The 15,000-nt window shown below is 45.5% G+C and overlaps 1 protein-coding gene across 1 annotated transcript in view; it reads right to left on the bottom strand.

The window, feature by feature from the left end:
- The window catches only part of LOC134468955 (exostosin-1), a 345,368-nt gene extending 331,136 nt beyond the window's left edge, over positions 1–14,232 (bottom strand). Inside the window, exons 1-2 of the mRNA XM_063222908.1 lie at positions 13,052–14,232; positions 10,974–12,122 (exon numbers count right to left, since the gene is read on the bottom strand). Coding sequence (XP_063078978.1) covers positions 10,974–11,998 — 1,025 coding nt within the window. The 5' untranslated portion in view covers positions 11,999–12,122; positions 13,052–14,232. The remainder of the gene's footprint in view (positions 1–10,973; positions 12,123–13,051) is intronic.
- Between the last annotated feature and the right edge of the window lie 768 nt (positions 14,233–15,000).

The following is a 15,000-nucleotide window of genomic DNA, read 5'->3' as shown; positions in this document are numbered from 1 at the left end:
GGGAAAACTCTGAGCTCTGCAGAGCATTTCTAATTAAGCGAAAGGGGAAAATATAATTAATTAAAAGTTTACCAAAACAATAAACCCTTTTAGATTAAATTAGGAATTGCCTCCTCTACAAATCATGGCATATTAAATAAAAACAATAAATGGAGAAGATTCATTTGCCTGACAGGCCCAGGCGCAATTAAAGTGGAGCGACAAAGCTAAACCCCTCTGACAAACAGGGACAGCCCAGCCACATTAAAGCAACAGTTAAGTTTTGTTGGATGGTTCCCTAGCCGGCACTTTTAATTAGGCCTCAGTGCCACCATGCCAAGTCCTTACAATATCTCAGTGCCTGCTGACTGTGTGGTTGAGACTCGGTAGTCGGGTCCTGAGTTGTTTCCTGTTTTGGCTCGGGAGGAAGTAGGGGTGTGAATCAGAGCCTTCATGGCAATTCGATTTGATATCGATTTCTTAGGTCAATGATGCGATTACTTTCAATACAAGAATGCTTCATGAAATGATTCGATTCCATTCGATTCCATTCAAATCAGTGGTTCATATTTTATTACCTTACAGGCTCGGCTTGTGTGTGAAGTGTTAAATGAATTTACAAAAGCTGAAATATCTGCATGCATTTTCTTTGTGGACTTGTTCATAGGACAAGCACTAAGAGCATTTTTAAGAGCAACAGAAATGTAAGCAAAACCTGTATCTATTATTAGGGCTGGGTTCAAAAGATCGAATCGCGATCCAATATCGATTCACGTTCGAAAAGGGCGATACCGATTCACAACTTTGTGGATCGATCTTTTGCAGATCATTATAGGCGCTATTTTCTCAACGACATCCTGTAGCTCTCTTCCGCAGTTTCCCACTTATTTCTCACATACCAAGGTATTTCATGTTTGTGTGATCATCAAAGGCTGAGATATTTAGGCATAAATGGGTTAAAGGCATAGGTTCTAGGAATAAATGGGTTAAAGTGACAGCCCAGCAATACAAAAGATCGATATCGAATCGAATCGGATCGGATCGTAGCCTTCTGGATCGGAATCGAATTGATCCAGGAAATTTGGATCGATTCCCAGACCTATCTATTATATTGAAAATCTTAAAGCACAATACAACACTGACATAACAGCACGCACAGTTTCATGTCAGCTGTCTCACAGTTCTGCTATTAAAATCAGTAGACCCAATTAAAATTTCACCAATGTCTGTATACATGTACATACAGTATTAAGATTTTTACTTGTCATAGATTTCCTACAAGATCCAACAGCATCTTTAACATTCCAAACAGGTTTGTAGGTTAGAAATGTAGAGCAAATGCACACTTAAGTACCACAAGCTATTAATTTTTAAACTGTTAACCAAACAAGCACACAGAGCGAGAGAGGCTCCTCGCATGGTAGGTGTCTTGAAAGCAAACATCTCTCCAACATGTCTCCGACGCATTAAGTGGGGAAGAGATGTGAGGAGAAAAAAACGGCCTCGGCCCCTGACACCCTCTTGAAACAGTCTTCTGCATTGATTTGATAAATCAAATTTGACAGGGCAAATAAAGTGCAATTTTATTCATGGGAGTGTCACTCTTCATAAAACGTGCTGTAAAGATGATTGACCCACCGCTCTCTCTGTGCGTGAGAGCCTGTCTGTGTGGGGGATATAGTGTGTGTGTGTGTGAGAGAGAGAGAGAGAGAGAGAGAGAGAGAGAGAGAGAGAGAGAGAGAGAGAGAGAGAGAGAGAGAGAGAGAGAGAGAGAGGGAGAGAGAGAGGGAGAGAGAGAGAGAGAGAGAGAGAGAGAGAGAGAGAGAGAGATGCCTGCTTGTGTAGAGTGTACACTGTACAGTGTGTGTGTGTGTGTGTGTGTGTGTGTGTGTGTGTGTGTGTGTGTGTGTGTGTGTGTGTGTGTGTGTGTGTGTGTGTGTGTGTGTGTGTGTGAGTGCGTGCGTGTGTGCATTCGTGCATGCCTCCGTGCCTGCGTGGTCAAGGGATGTTCTTCCTGAAGGAAACTTGACTAGGACCCTTGGGAGGCCTTGACTCTCTCGCTCTCTCGCTCTCTCTCTCTCTCTCTCTCTCTCTCTCTCTCTCTCTCTCTCTCGCTTGCTCTCTCACTTTCTCTCTCTCTCTCTCACTTTCACTTTCTCTCTCTCTCTCTCTCTCTCTCTCTCTCTCTCTCTCTCTCTCTCTCTCTCTCTCTCTCTCTCTCTCTCTCTCTCTCTCTCTCTCTCTCTCTCTCTCTCTGCATCGATCGAGCCTGTAGCTGCACTCAGACACAGGGCTCAGGCATGGAGCATGATGTTGGATGGGTGTTTGTGGAGGTACGCTAGAGAGGTTTTTAGAGTAACACCACTGTGGTAGGCACCTCCAGCACATAATCGTGTACTTCACTACCGTAGGCCTACTTCATAAGTCATTGTTATGGATGATTTGCAATGTAAGGTAATGTAATGATAGCTAGTGTAGCTTGATGTTACAGTAGGCTTGCCTGCAAAGCTGATCTTTTATGCTGTAGCTCAGCGGTTTTCAAAGTGGGGGGCGGGGGACCCCTGGAGGGTTGTGAAGGAGTGCTAGGGGGGGCATAATATGTGAATATGTGAATATTATGTGAATAATAATTTGATAAATTGAATAACTAAGTAAAATAAAATAAACCAAAAATGTGCTAAACAATATCCTCACTAGTTAACATCATTATATGGGGAACTAACACAGACACATTCGGTCTGTCTTTCTAATCCTGATTGCAATAAGTTTGCGGGTCCGAATGTGGGGCGGGTGTTTTGAAAACAGACATTCAGGTAGGTACCGTAGCTCCAAACAACACACCACAACCTCTCTTAATTTCAGCACTGTCTCAGTGGTGACACTCACTATTTCCCAATGTCAAGTGTATGAGCCTTGGAAGTGTGTCAGCCTAATTAGTCACGCCCAGTGATTGGATATTCTGCAGAGTTTACCAAAGAGTATCCAATCATTGGGCGTGATAACGAAGGCTGATACACTTTGAAGGACGCACACTAGACATTGAGAAACGGCCACTGTGTTTTTGCCACCACTATCAATACCACACCCAGGGAGTAATAATGCCAGGGCTTTAGAAACTCTCCCTCCCTGTCTCTCTGTCTCTCTTTCTCTCTCTCTCCCTGACTCTCTGTCTCTGTCTCTGTCTCTGTCTCTCTCTCTCTCTGTCTCTCTCTCTCTACCTCTCTGTCTCCCTCTCTCTCTCTCTCTCTCTGTCTCCCAGGCGTAATAACGCCAGGGCTTTATGAGGGACTCTCTCTCTGGCTCTCACCTCCTGATGAGTAGGGCAAGCGTGACTTCTTTAATGGGCTTTGATGCGGGCTCTTTGCTGTGTGAGTGCTGTGCTTTGCCTCTTTGCTCTGCACTCTCTCTCCTCCTACCCCTCTCTCTCTCTCTCTCTCTCTCTCCCTCTCTCTCTCTCCCTCTCTCCCTCTCTCTCCCTCTCTCCACCTTTTTCTTTTGCAGAGAAACAGTGTTGGGATAATGAAGGGACTCTCCTAAAGAGAGCAGCTCCAGTGACATGAGGGCCCAGTTGGTGCGCTGCGCTGGGCTGGGCTGGGCTGGGCTGGGGGTTGTAAGTGTGCGTGAGTGGAAGTCGAGTGAGTCCTGCTGGGACACTGCAATTAGCCAAAGCTACGTGGAGCTGCACTACGCTGTCAGGATCGACTTCGCATCACAGGCGAGAACTCTGATGCAGGCTGTGGCAACACTGCCATATTTGGTTAACTTGTTTTAGGTTTTTTTTGCTGTCATTTTTCTTCGTTTTTCCATTCATTGTGAGCTTATAATGTGGTAGCCAGACCAAACTTTACCTATGATGGCAAACTCCTACAGCCTGTATGGACCTATCGACATATTTTTGTTTTAAGATTTTTGTTTTCTTGTCACCCTGTGTGATTCTGATTGTGAAAAGAAATGTGGGCATCATGGTAGACATCACAGAGACAGACATGCCATGTTGTGAAAGCTAAAATCCTGTGACATACTGTATTTGTTCTAGATAGCTTACTGCACCAGTCTTCATGTAGTACATTTTTGAACTACTGTTTTTATTCAAATCTGTGAGATGGTATATAGGGCAGAGGTTTTTATTTTCTCAAGTTGGGCCATGTCCAAAGTGTTCACTTGTTGACTCCACAGTTAACCTCAGAGGGAAGATGTTGTGCTACTGTATTATATTTCCCATGTAGAGTGTTTTTCCTAGTGAACTGAGCATTTCAGATTGGGCCTTGGCCTTCACTTGGGAGAAGAATCTCACTGACTGCTTCGCCAGAGGTAGAGATGTCAGCCTCAGACAGTCAAAAACGCTGCGATTTTTTTAATAACAATTGTGATTGCCCAAATTGGCTCATTATCTTCCTCCTGTCTGCTGATGTATTTTGTATGCGCTTGTTAAAATCAACAAGTTCAGAAACTGTTTTGATTGGCCATGGTATTAGTTTCTGAAGTCTGGATCTTCACCTCAGCTAATTTCATCATTATTATACCACATCAAGGTAGGTGTTTTGAGTTTATTTTTCATGAAGCTGAGTAGAAATCAAAGCAAAGTGTATAAGGGGCACTTCAAACATATTTCTTTCCTTAATCTACTGTGTTCGTTCCTCTGTGTCTAGGAAAAACACATGAATAAATGAACAAAAGAAGAAGAGAACGTAAGGATAAAAAGTGTGTAAAAAGAAGAGCTAAAACCTGGGTTTCCCATTCCCTAATGCCCTCAACACAGAAGTAAGGATGTGGAACTCGAGTCGCACACCGGTTGCTGATGCAATAGTGTCTTTATTGCCTCACATGTATAAAAGTGATAAAAGTGCTACCCACAAGTGCAAAACGCTTTCGGTCCCCAGACCTTCCTCGGTACAAAACTTCCTTTGCAAAGACATTAGTATTGCCTCTGCTCCCAGTGTGTGAGTTCCACTCCTTACTCCTGTGGATTATCGCTTTGGGACTATCCAAAGATACAGAATAGAGGGGATAACGTACAACCAATTAGCCAACAATTTGGACATGAAACCTCAGACACACACGCACACACACACACGCACACGCACACACACACACATCACACTTGAAAAGAAAGTCAAATACTGTATGATATCTGCCTACTATTAAAACACACGGAAATATGGAACATGTCATAACACATCAGTTGAGTGATAATGACCAGGCTAGACAATGTCATGTTGTAGTATACGCTTCAGCTAACACGAAAGGTGCACAGCCGACTACATACGCATATGTGCCCTGACCATGTCAAAGTACTGCTGCACGAGGCATTCACCTTGTGCGCTGATCACTTTTGTGGTCCAGGTGCAGCATGAGAGATACGCAGAGACGTCGGACCATCTATAATGAATGTATGTGCATATTACAAAAGACGTAAAGTGCTGGCAACTTGTTTCCAGCAATGCAGGAGTCAGCACTCTTTCAGCCTCAGTTGTGAAATCTGATGTAGAAGTATATTTGTCATTTGAACGAGCCCCTGAATGCCATTGTCATTCTCTACAGGATATTGTCAAATCGCAGCACAGTATAATATCCATCACCTCAGCGGAACTGTAGTATTAGCATAGTGGCCTATAAGATGTGATGGTAAGATATGACTGTGTGCAAGATGTGATTGGATTTGTTTGCTATTTGTGATTTGTGTGCCCAGCTTGTTTGGTATGATCCAATAGACGTAGACTTCCATTGAAGAGAGTTTCATACAGTAAGGGACTGATTGTTATTTATTGTCGGGGTCAACGGTGGGAAATGGGGGAAGATCAAATCATGTATTTCTGTGTGTACGTGCGGGATGGTTTTACCAAGAAACAGACTAGGGAGTTGCCGATGGCCCCACGAAATTTGCCCATTGTAGGTAAATCTGCCCATTACATGTAGTTCACCGAGATTTCCTCTTGCCCTATAGATATGAGGAGATGTGCTCCATCCATCTGCACAAAATATGCAACCTCTACCGACCCAAAATGGCTGCAATCAATACTGTATTTCATTGTTCTAAACTGTGGGGAAAACAGTGCCACCTCTACGGCAGCCTCAGAATAAAGAATGAGGCAGTTGCTTTACCTAATAAGAATAACCGCGCGAATAGACCAGGCGCGATGCGATTCAAGCGACAGAGTGCAGCAGCAAGCGATACGAGCGATTGAGGAGACTAGAGTATGTCCGTACAGGCAGAAGGCAAAGCATTCAAGCATTCCCATTGGCTGTGGTCACTGACCTCTATACAGTCATTGGCTGTCACGGCTTGTTGCCGAACCGCGTCATAGAAAGTTGAAAAGATTTCAACTTCAAACTGTCGCGCTCGTCTCGCAAATCGCTCTAGTCTCCAGAATCGCTTTTGTCGCGCGACACAATACAAAGTGAATTACTTCCGTCGCTCGCCTCGCTCAGATCGTCGCAGGTGTATTTCTGCGGTAAGTTAACTGATGTACAGTCCAGTAGAGTAGTGGTGTGCTTGAACAGCAAGCAAGTGCCTGTTAAAATGTTTGGCCATGGCAGAGTCCCCGAACATTAATTTCAAATGGGCCTGAAGCTGGCAAGGGTCGGGATCCCCTGACATAAGCAAACCAATAGTTTGACCAATGGTTGATTTTCAGTAACTGCCCAAGTGCACATGCACGTAATTGGCCAGAGCATTGATGCCATGCAATGATGATCATCTGGTTTAGAAGGATAGAGATCATCGTCACTGTCGGAGCTACAACACTTTTTATTTTTACTATGCTTTAAATCATACATACTGTATTGGAAGCAATAATCAAGTCCTCAAAAGTGGTAGTCTTTTTAAGCAAACCAACACAAATGTCTGATGAGAAACTAATCCGACAAAAGCAAATTACTCTTTCAGCAGAGCATCTTTTCTGTCTTCAGTCATAGCTATTGATGAAATTTAGTAGCCAACAGCGAGCTTAGGCTTTGATTAAGTGGAATCATATGCATTGATCTGTCTAAAGGTGCAGCCAGGTTTAAGATATTTATATGAACACAGTTAGCATTTGACTGCACATTCTGTGAGTGGGTGTGTATGAGAGAGAGAGAGAGAGAGAGAGAGAGAGAGAGAGAGAGAGAGAGAGAGAGAGAGAGAGAGAGAGAGAGATTATTGTCAATCTCTTTATTTATTATGTTTAGTTTAACTGCACATTAGGGTCTGCTCAAATGCAAAATTGCAACACTTCATTTACCCAATCTCTGGCAAAGAGGAAGTAGCTCATTATGAGACACCAGAAGGCACAACCATGAAGCCTTTACTAGCAACTACTCAGCTAGGCTACTTGTTATAACGTGGATTTATATAATTACTACGTATTCTCTCTCTCTCTCTCTCTCTCTCTCTCTCTCTCTCTGGCAATCATCTTGTGAAATTCATTCCGAGATTAACTTCCTCTCTATGTCTCTATGTGTTACATTTTCACTTCCACAGCCAGCCGGGCTCCAGCTAAGGCCACTGTTTTTGCGGCTGCTTGCCTGCCACCATTGTTTCAGATAACATAATACTCTCTGTAGACCACACAGCCGACGGGAAGCTATAAAGCGTAATCATTCCAACTTCCACACCACGGCACAATTCACACTGCACTCCTCTCCACTCTGCTGTGAGTCACTGACAGACGTGGCTCCGCTCGGCATGTTGTTGACAGCGCATAGTTGTCTCTCGCTGGTCAGGGGACGGTGGACAGTACCCTCCATCCGCAGTTCAGCTATTTGCCATCATCACTTCGATTCATCTCTTGCCCAATCTCTTTATGTGTGCAGGGCGTCGAGCCTTAACTTACTGCACGGTTAAGACAGCACTGGAAAACAGGGCAGTGAAAAAGTCAATGATTTATCTGATCATCTAAACCCCCCCACTGTGTATGCACATACACGCACACGCACGCACGCACGCACGCACAGAAAAAAAGGGGGGGAAATATGTCCATTTTTGGCACCACATCTGCACGTTGCATCAGGGAACTGTCTAGGCTAATCCGGAAATTAGAGCGCTCGCCATCTAAAAATCTTCCCACTCCCCGCGGGTGACACAAGCCAATTAAAAATGATGAATCAATGCGATGGAGATTATGGAATACAAGCTGTGATGCTGTCAGCAGCAGCAGCAGCAGCAGCAGCATTCGGAGTCCCTGCTCTCCTGGATGACACAGGAAGGCCGTTATCGCCCAAGAGTCAAATCATCTGACTGAAACTCACCCCCCGCCACCTACTCTCCTCTCCTCTCCTCCTCTTCTCCTCTCCTTACAACCCTTCCTCCCCCCCTTCTCCTCTCCTCCTCTGCTTCCAGCTCTTCCTTCCCCCTCCTCCACCTATCCTCTCTTTTCCTCCTCTGCTTCCAACTCCTTCCTCCCCCTCCTGCTCCTCTCCTCTCCTCCTCTGCTTCCAACCCTTCCTCCCCACTTCTCCTCCTCTCCATTCCCTCCAACCCTTCCTCCCCCTCCTGCTCCTCTCCTCTCCTCCTCTGCTTCCAACCCTTCCTCCCCACTTCTCCTCTCCTCCTCCCCTCTCCTCTCCTCTCCTCTCCTCTCCTCCTCTCCTCCCTCCTCCTCTCCTCTCCCTCCGACTGGCCCTTCAGTCCACCACAGCATGGGGTCCGATCTCTATCTACTATATCCAGAACGTGGGCTTTATTCAGCTAAGAGCCAGTCATCCACCAGCAATGTCACTTTGATACTCCGCACTGAATTCATTTTAGATGTTAAGTGTTTTTCTTGTGAGAAGCTCCCCCCCCACACACACACACACACACAAAGACACACAGCAACAGGCACACACACACACACACACACACACACACACACACACACACACACACACACACACACACACACAATGAATTCATCTCAGATGTTAAGTGTTTTCCTTGTGAGAAGATTTTCACACACACACACACACACACACACACACACACACACACACACACACACACACACACACACACACACACACACACACAGACAGAGACACACACAGACAGAGACACACACACATGCGCGCCACACACACACACACACACACACACACACACACACACACACACACACACACACACACACACACACACACACACACACAGACACACACACACTGTACACACTGAACCAAATCTGAAAGGTGGACAGAGCAGCTTGTGACAGCAATGTAAGCTGGGACTGTAAAGGTTAGTTCTTCTACCTGGATAAAGCGTGCAGGCTAATGAGGATCAGATGCTTGGCTCAATCAGCCAGAACAAATGTGTGGCAAGATTTGTACTCTCTGACCCTGACTCTTCTTTTATACTTTAAAAAAATGCTTCATTTATACTATACGGACTGTTCTGTACTGTTTGTCAGCCTGTGCAGGCTCTAGTATTTGACCACATGACATTTGCAATTTACACAGCATGTGTGTTTGCGGCTAGATGGGTGTGTTTTTCTCTGAACTGGTGTTAATGAATGTTTGTTCTGAATAATGAGGCTTGATGTTGAAGGAGGCATGTATGTAACGTGCCTGTTAGTAAGCATGTCTATTTGTCCAGTGCTCAATCCTCAGCTTGTCTCGAGGATGACACACTCATCTTGAGGTGCTCAAAAGCGCTATTATGAGGACACTGACAATGGCTTTAACAGCTTCCGTCCCTTTCAATGGGCCAACCGCCTAATAACGCTTTTGAGGGGAGACTATCCCACCTCCACCTCCACCTACCCCCCACTCGGCTCCACTCCCATTCCTCCTCCCCATTCCTCCTAACCAACCCCCACCCCCACCCCACAGAAACAATCCAATTATTTCACCTGGAGCACCTGTGGGATTTTACAGCAGCAGCGCAAACAATGGCCTTGTCTAAAAATAAAAAAACAACTAAAAAAAAACGAACAAAGCAACATCACAGCCTGGAATGCCAGCTTTAAAAATAAAAAAACAACAACAACCTGGAACCCACATTATCGGCGATGCCACCACCATCTCATGTCCACAAACAAGGGGCACGCCACAACACAGGGTCCCGGGGGGGGGGGGGGGGGGGAAGCCCAGTGGCACAGAACAAATCACAGGCACAATGGAGGCTCACTCTTCCCAAGTGATGTCAGGTTAAATGAGGTAAGATGGAGGTGGTCCCTCCATTCATTGTTCCGGTAAGGATCACTGGATTAGGCAAGCTACTGCTTGGTGCTCTAGTGTGGCAAGGGGGGGAATTGAAATCCTGGGGAGGTCTCATAGCAGAGAAATGTGATTTTTTTTTTAGAGTACTTTTGTGCCATGGGTTGTGATTATACTCGACCAAGTATAGCACAACAAAAGCCCTATTCAAAACAGACACTGGCTTCTGTTATCCCTCAAACTGAAACATCAAGGGTACAAACTCCTATCACAGTGTTCCATACACAGCCCTGACAGCCCACTTGTATTTGCATCAAACTTTATCTCTTCCCGACTTCTCAGGCTAAAAGTGTCGGAGCACACATGTCTTGCAGCCAGGCAGAACAAAGTAACCAAAGGCTTAGTCCCTTCACACCACTCTCGGAGGATGATTCTTCAGCCGTGGTATTCTTGAAGATCGGCATCTTTCGACTGCTCAAGCGTCTCTGAAGTGCTGTTTTTTATGTGCTTTCTTTGTGAAAAGTAGGCGTAGGTGACGAAGATACATGAGATTCTCACCTAGATGATTAAAACCACCAAAAAACAGCAGGCTATGTATGCAAATGCTTTTGTAAATGCAACATCATTTCCCCCTTGGGCAAAAATGTGCTGCTGTCAAGTAACATAAAAACACAGGATCTAAACTGCAAATGTAGGTCTGCTGAATGCAGAAATTTCACCAACTTCATGAAGTTGCATACAAGTAGGTGTCTAGTTAACCCTTACACAGCAAAACGCATTCTGCAGATAGAATCATTGCATCTCCGGAACTGCCTTGACCCAAACAAAAACAACCAGACGAGCACTTCAAACCAACAAAAGAAGAAATTAAATGGCTGACTTACTTTGAGTATTCTTCATTGTCTCTATCGCAGCGGGCATCTTTATGCTTCTCCCAGTCCTTCCCATGCTTGCAGGTAGTCAATAAAATGATATCATCTCCATTGTGTATGTGATACAGAGCGTTTCTGGTTTCAGATCCTATCCCGGTGAGATACCGCTTCCCTTTGAAAACCAGCAAGTATTTCCTGGATGGGGGAACGTTATTGAGCGTCAAATAGCCTCTGTCGCCCCCTTTCTGGGCATGGTCTTTCGAAAACAGAGGAATGGACACGTCAAAGCGCGGCCGGAAGTTATCCATGTCGATGCTGGCCTTGGCCAACATGGCCTGGCCTATATCAAAGCCCAGCTCCTCTGTGTAGTCCGGCCAGGTGCCCGAGTACAGATTGAAAATGAGATGGTTCCGTCCCTCGTTCCACAGGGGGAGGCTCTGGATCTTGGCCCGGACGTTGTGCACGTACTGGGCCGACAGCTGGTCCCTGTCCAGCGTGTCGATGCTCAGCACGAACAGGCATGCCTCCTCGGGGTCGGTGGTGTAAAAGCGGGAGTCCTGGACGGCCGTCAGGATCTTCTGGTAGCTCTCGGAGATGACCTCCCCCTTGGCCGGCGGGTACACGTACACCTTGAAGGCCCCCCTCTCGCAGCGGCGGAAGTCGAAGCAGGTCTCCATGCGGCAGCGGCGGCTCTTGTAGATGTTGTTGCGGATCTCGCGGCGCTCCCGCGGCGAGGAGTGCTGGTGGATGGCCAGCGGGTGGTGCTCCTCCTCCTGCTCCACTCCATCCAGGTAGGTGCTGAGCGAGTGGCCCCACTCGGGCCAGCGCTGCCTGGGCAGGCCAGGACCTCGGACAGGGGCGTGGGCCTGCGGGTGGGCTGCGTACACCTGCTGCTGCTGCTGCTGCTGAGGGTGCTGGTGATGGTGGTGCTGCTGGCTTTGCTGATGGAACTCCCCGATCTGCAGTCCCCAGAGGTAGGCAAGGAGAAGAAGACAGGCCCCCAGAGACACCAGCAGGTACCTCTTCTTGGCCTGCATGTGTGCAGAGAGAGGGGGGCTGGCAGGTGGAGATGGAGGAAGGAAGGGAGCCTAGGAGGTTCCACTTCTAGCCCACTGCACACGCACTCATACCAGGGGGAGCATGCCTTCAGATAGGGACTCCCTGAGGAGAGAAAAGGCACAGCAGAGGATTATATTACATTTCACTTAGCAAAAGCCTTGCATCCATAGACACATACAACATGCAAATTAAAGCACAAAAGATTAAGACTCAAACAACGTCTAACAGCAAAACAAACTGAAACATAGCAACTGAAAATTACATTTTAAAAAAGTGTTTAAAATTCTTCTCAACACAATGTTTAGGTCCTACTGATAATGTACTGTATGATGAAAATAAGGGGAAAAACTCTCCAATGAAACAGTAATAACGTTTTCATACATGGTGATATTATTAACAATACATTAGATATGCACACTTATTTTAAGTAGGCCTACTGAATTCATCCAATGATTAGGGCCTACTCGTACCATTAATCAGCAAGCCATTCATATAGAGCAGGGCTATTCAAATGGCGGCCCTGGGGCCAGATGCCCTTGGGCGGCAAGGTTCTGGCCCCCCACAAGCCCCTTGAAATACAGAATCGTTCTTTTGGAATTTAGAGATAAAAGTATGGGTTCCGTATCAAGCTGAAACGGGATGCAGGAAATTGCATCTAAGAAATGCAAAAAGAAATGCAAAATTTTCTTGGGGAGGACCCCCAGACCCCCCACCTTAATGAAATGTCGTGTATTTTTTTCATTGACACTCAGCAACCATAATAGCCTGGGAGGAATGTGAAAAACTGGCCCTCGTTGACATTTAATTGAATACTCCTGGTATAGAGTAGGCCGTTGAGCACAGGTTTGTCACGAAATACAACTTTGTGAACATGGCTCATCTTTTCGAGCTATGCATTCATTCGGCACAAATGTAGGCTATTGTATGGTTTGGTTAATTAGGCCTACTGCATCGCTGCTTCATTGTAGGTAGTATAAAGTTTAAAGTATGAAGTATTAAGACTAAAAGTATAAATTATAAAGTCACTGTACCTTTCCAGAAACACCTGTGGGAGCATCCATCGGTGGATGATGACGTTTCATTAGACTCCAATGAAAATTCTCGCAATCCATATGAGGATGTGACTAATTCTTCTTTCTCTGGTAACTGACATGCATTTTAGCCACCTTGAGTAGCAGTGCAATGAGTGAGGATGAAAGTTTCTTGGCAGGTCATGCAAGTCTTACTACTGTCGTTTGTTTATATTTCATCCAAAAGTCATGTCATCCACTTTTGCTGGCACAAATAAAAATGCTTGGTTGATGAAACGCACCTGCTTAAATGTTATTTAGGGTCCCAAAACATACTGAGGATCTTATGTCCTGTGCCACGTCTCTCTACTTTGCCTCCAGTTCATCCAGTTGATTTGAACGGCACATTCGATGCCTTTGAGATAGTATCCAAAAATGTCCAGCACACATAATCCAAAGCGCCAATTTCTAAATGCCATCGAATGCCCACGTCGTTGTCAGAGACGACCGTTTACATTCGTTTCGCCACATCTCATGTGTTGTCATCCGCGTGTGCGTCCATGTGCGTAAAACTTTCAGCCTTGCAGCCACGAAACAGCTGGCTGCCGATTAGCGCGAGTACACTACGATAAGTCGCCAAGGTTGTGTTTCACATTGATTGTTATAACAGGCATGCATGGAACAGCAGATGGGTATGCAATCAGGACCATGCACTGTGCCTTGAGTGTTTTTCGGTGCACGGTCACTTCATTACTGTAAAAGCCGAGCTCGTCTTCATTATTATCTCAGACAGCACTTCCACGAGAGGGGCTGTCAGGGACCCGTGCACATTCATCTTATTCACATATGTGATGCAGCCGCGAATTTCCCCTTTAATGCCTCAGAAGTCTTATTGTGGACATGGCGTTAACATAAATCCTTGCACACGTTTGTCGACTTCCTCATAATTCCACTTGTTCGCTAGCCTCCATTAGATACTTGGTAGGAAAGTTAACGGTGTTAATTTCACCTGAGCAACACCCGTCCTCAGCCGTTCAGTCCTGTCCATAGTCAACGATTGTCCGCTTAGCATGTCCACGCACAAAACTATGTCGCCGTGGGGCGTCTTTCCGTGTTTAGTACGACACAAACCTGGCTAACATTTCTGTACGCTCCGACTGTTCTGAAAAGGTCCAGCTGAGTTTGTGTATTCGTGTAGCATCCCTCGCTTTACTCTCATTCAGGAGCCAGAGCCAGCACCACGCGATGAAACCTCCCACAACGAGAGGCTGCGCCTCCACTCTCCGTTATTGGTAGAGGATGCTCGGTGAGGGATGGTGATGGGCGCTGGGTGCGTCCATCATTTCGGGAGGCGTCGGCTGCGTCGGGCACTTCGGATGAAAAGGATGCTTGCGAGACACAAGTTAACAAGGGACACACACTGTTCTGCGTTTAAAAAAAAACAAAAAACGAAACTATTGAAATCAGTTGTCGTGCCAAAAAGCGAGTGCCTGCCAGAACACGAGTGCCCTCATTGAAACCAATGGAAACCAATGACCAATTTTTCAGATATTTTTTACCCATTTTTGCCGATAAATCCAACACAATTTAAGATGGAAAGCCTATCAATAAAGCATCTACATTCCTTCTGGAAGTATTACAAAGAACTGGTTACAATTTCGGTATTATTTCCATAAAAGAATCTAAGAATTGTCATAACAAATGATACAGTTTCATTGAAATAGCTCATATTAAGTGGAGGACGAGTACTGTTTCATAAGCATATTTTTAGTTCATAAATTATGTAATTAATTCTGCAAAAAATAGTATAATTTTCCCTCAAAAAAATGCATTGGTTTCAATGAGGACACTCGCTTTTTGGCAGGCACTCGCTTTTTGGCACGACACAGTAGTGTAAAGGCATGATACACTCAAATGGTTTATATTGTAACATGAGTTAAAACTTGTAGCCTTCTGAACCGAAATTACAG

The sequence above is a fragment of the Engraulis encrasicolus genome, chromosome 18, assembly GCF_034702125.1.
Source record: "Engraulis encrasicolus isolate BLACKSEA-1 chromosome 18, IST_EnEncr_1.0, whole genome shotgun sequence".
In the NCBI taxonomy this organism is placed as follows: Eukaryota; Metazoa; Chordata; class Actinopteri; order Clupeiformes; family Engraulidae; genus Engraulis; species Engraulis encrasicolus.
Note: the sequence above shows the minus strand (reverse complement) of the source record. Positions and strands in the feature narration are given on the sequence as shown.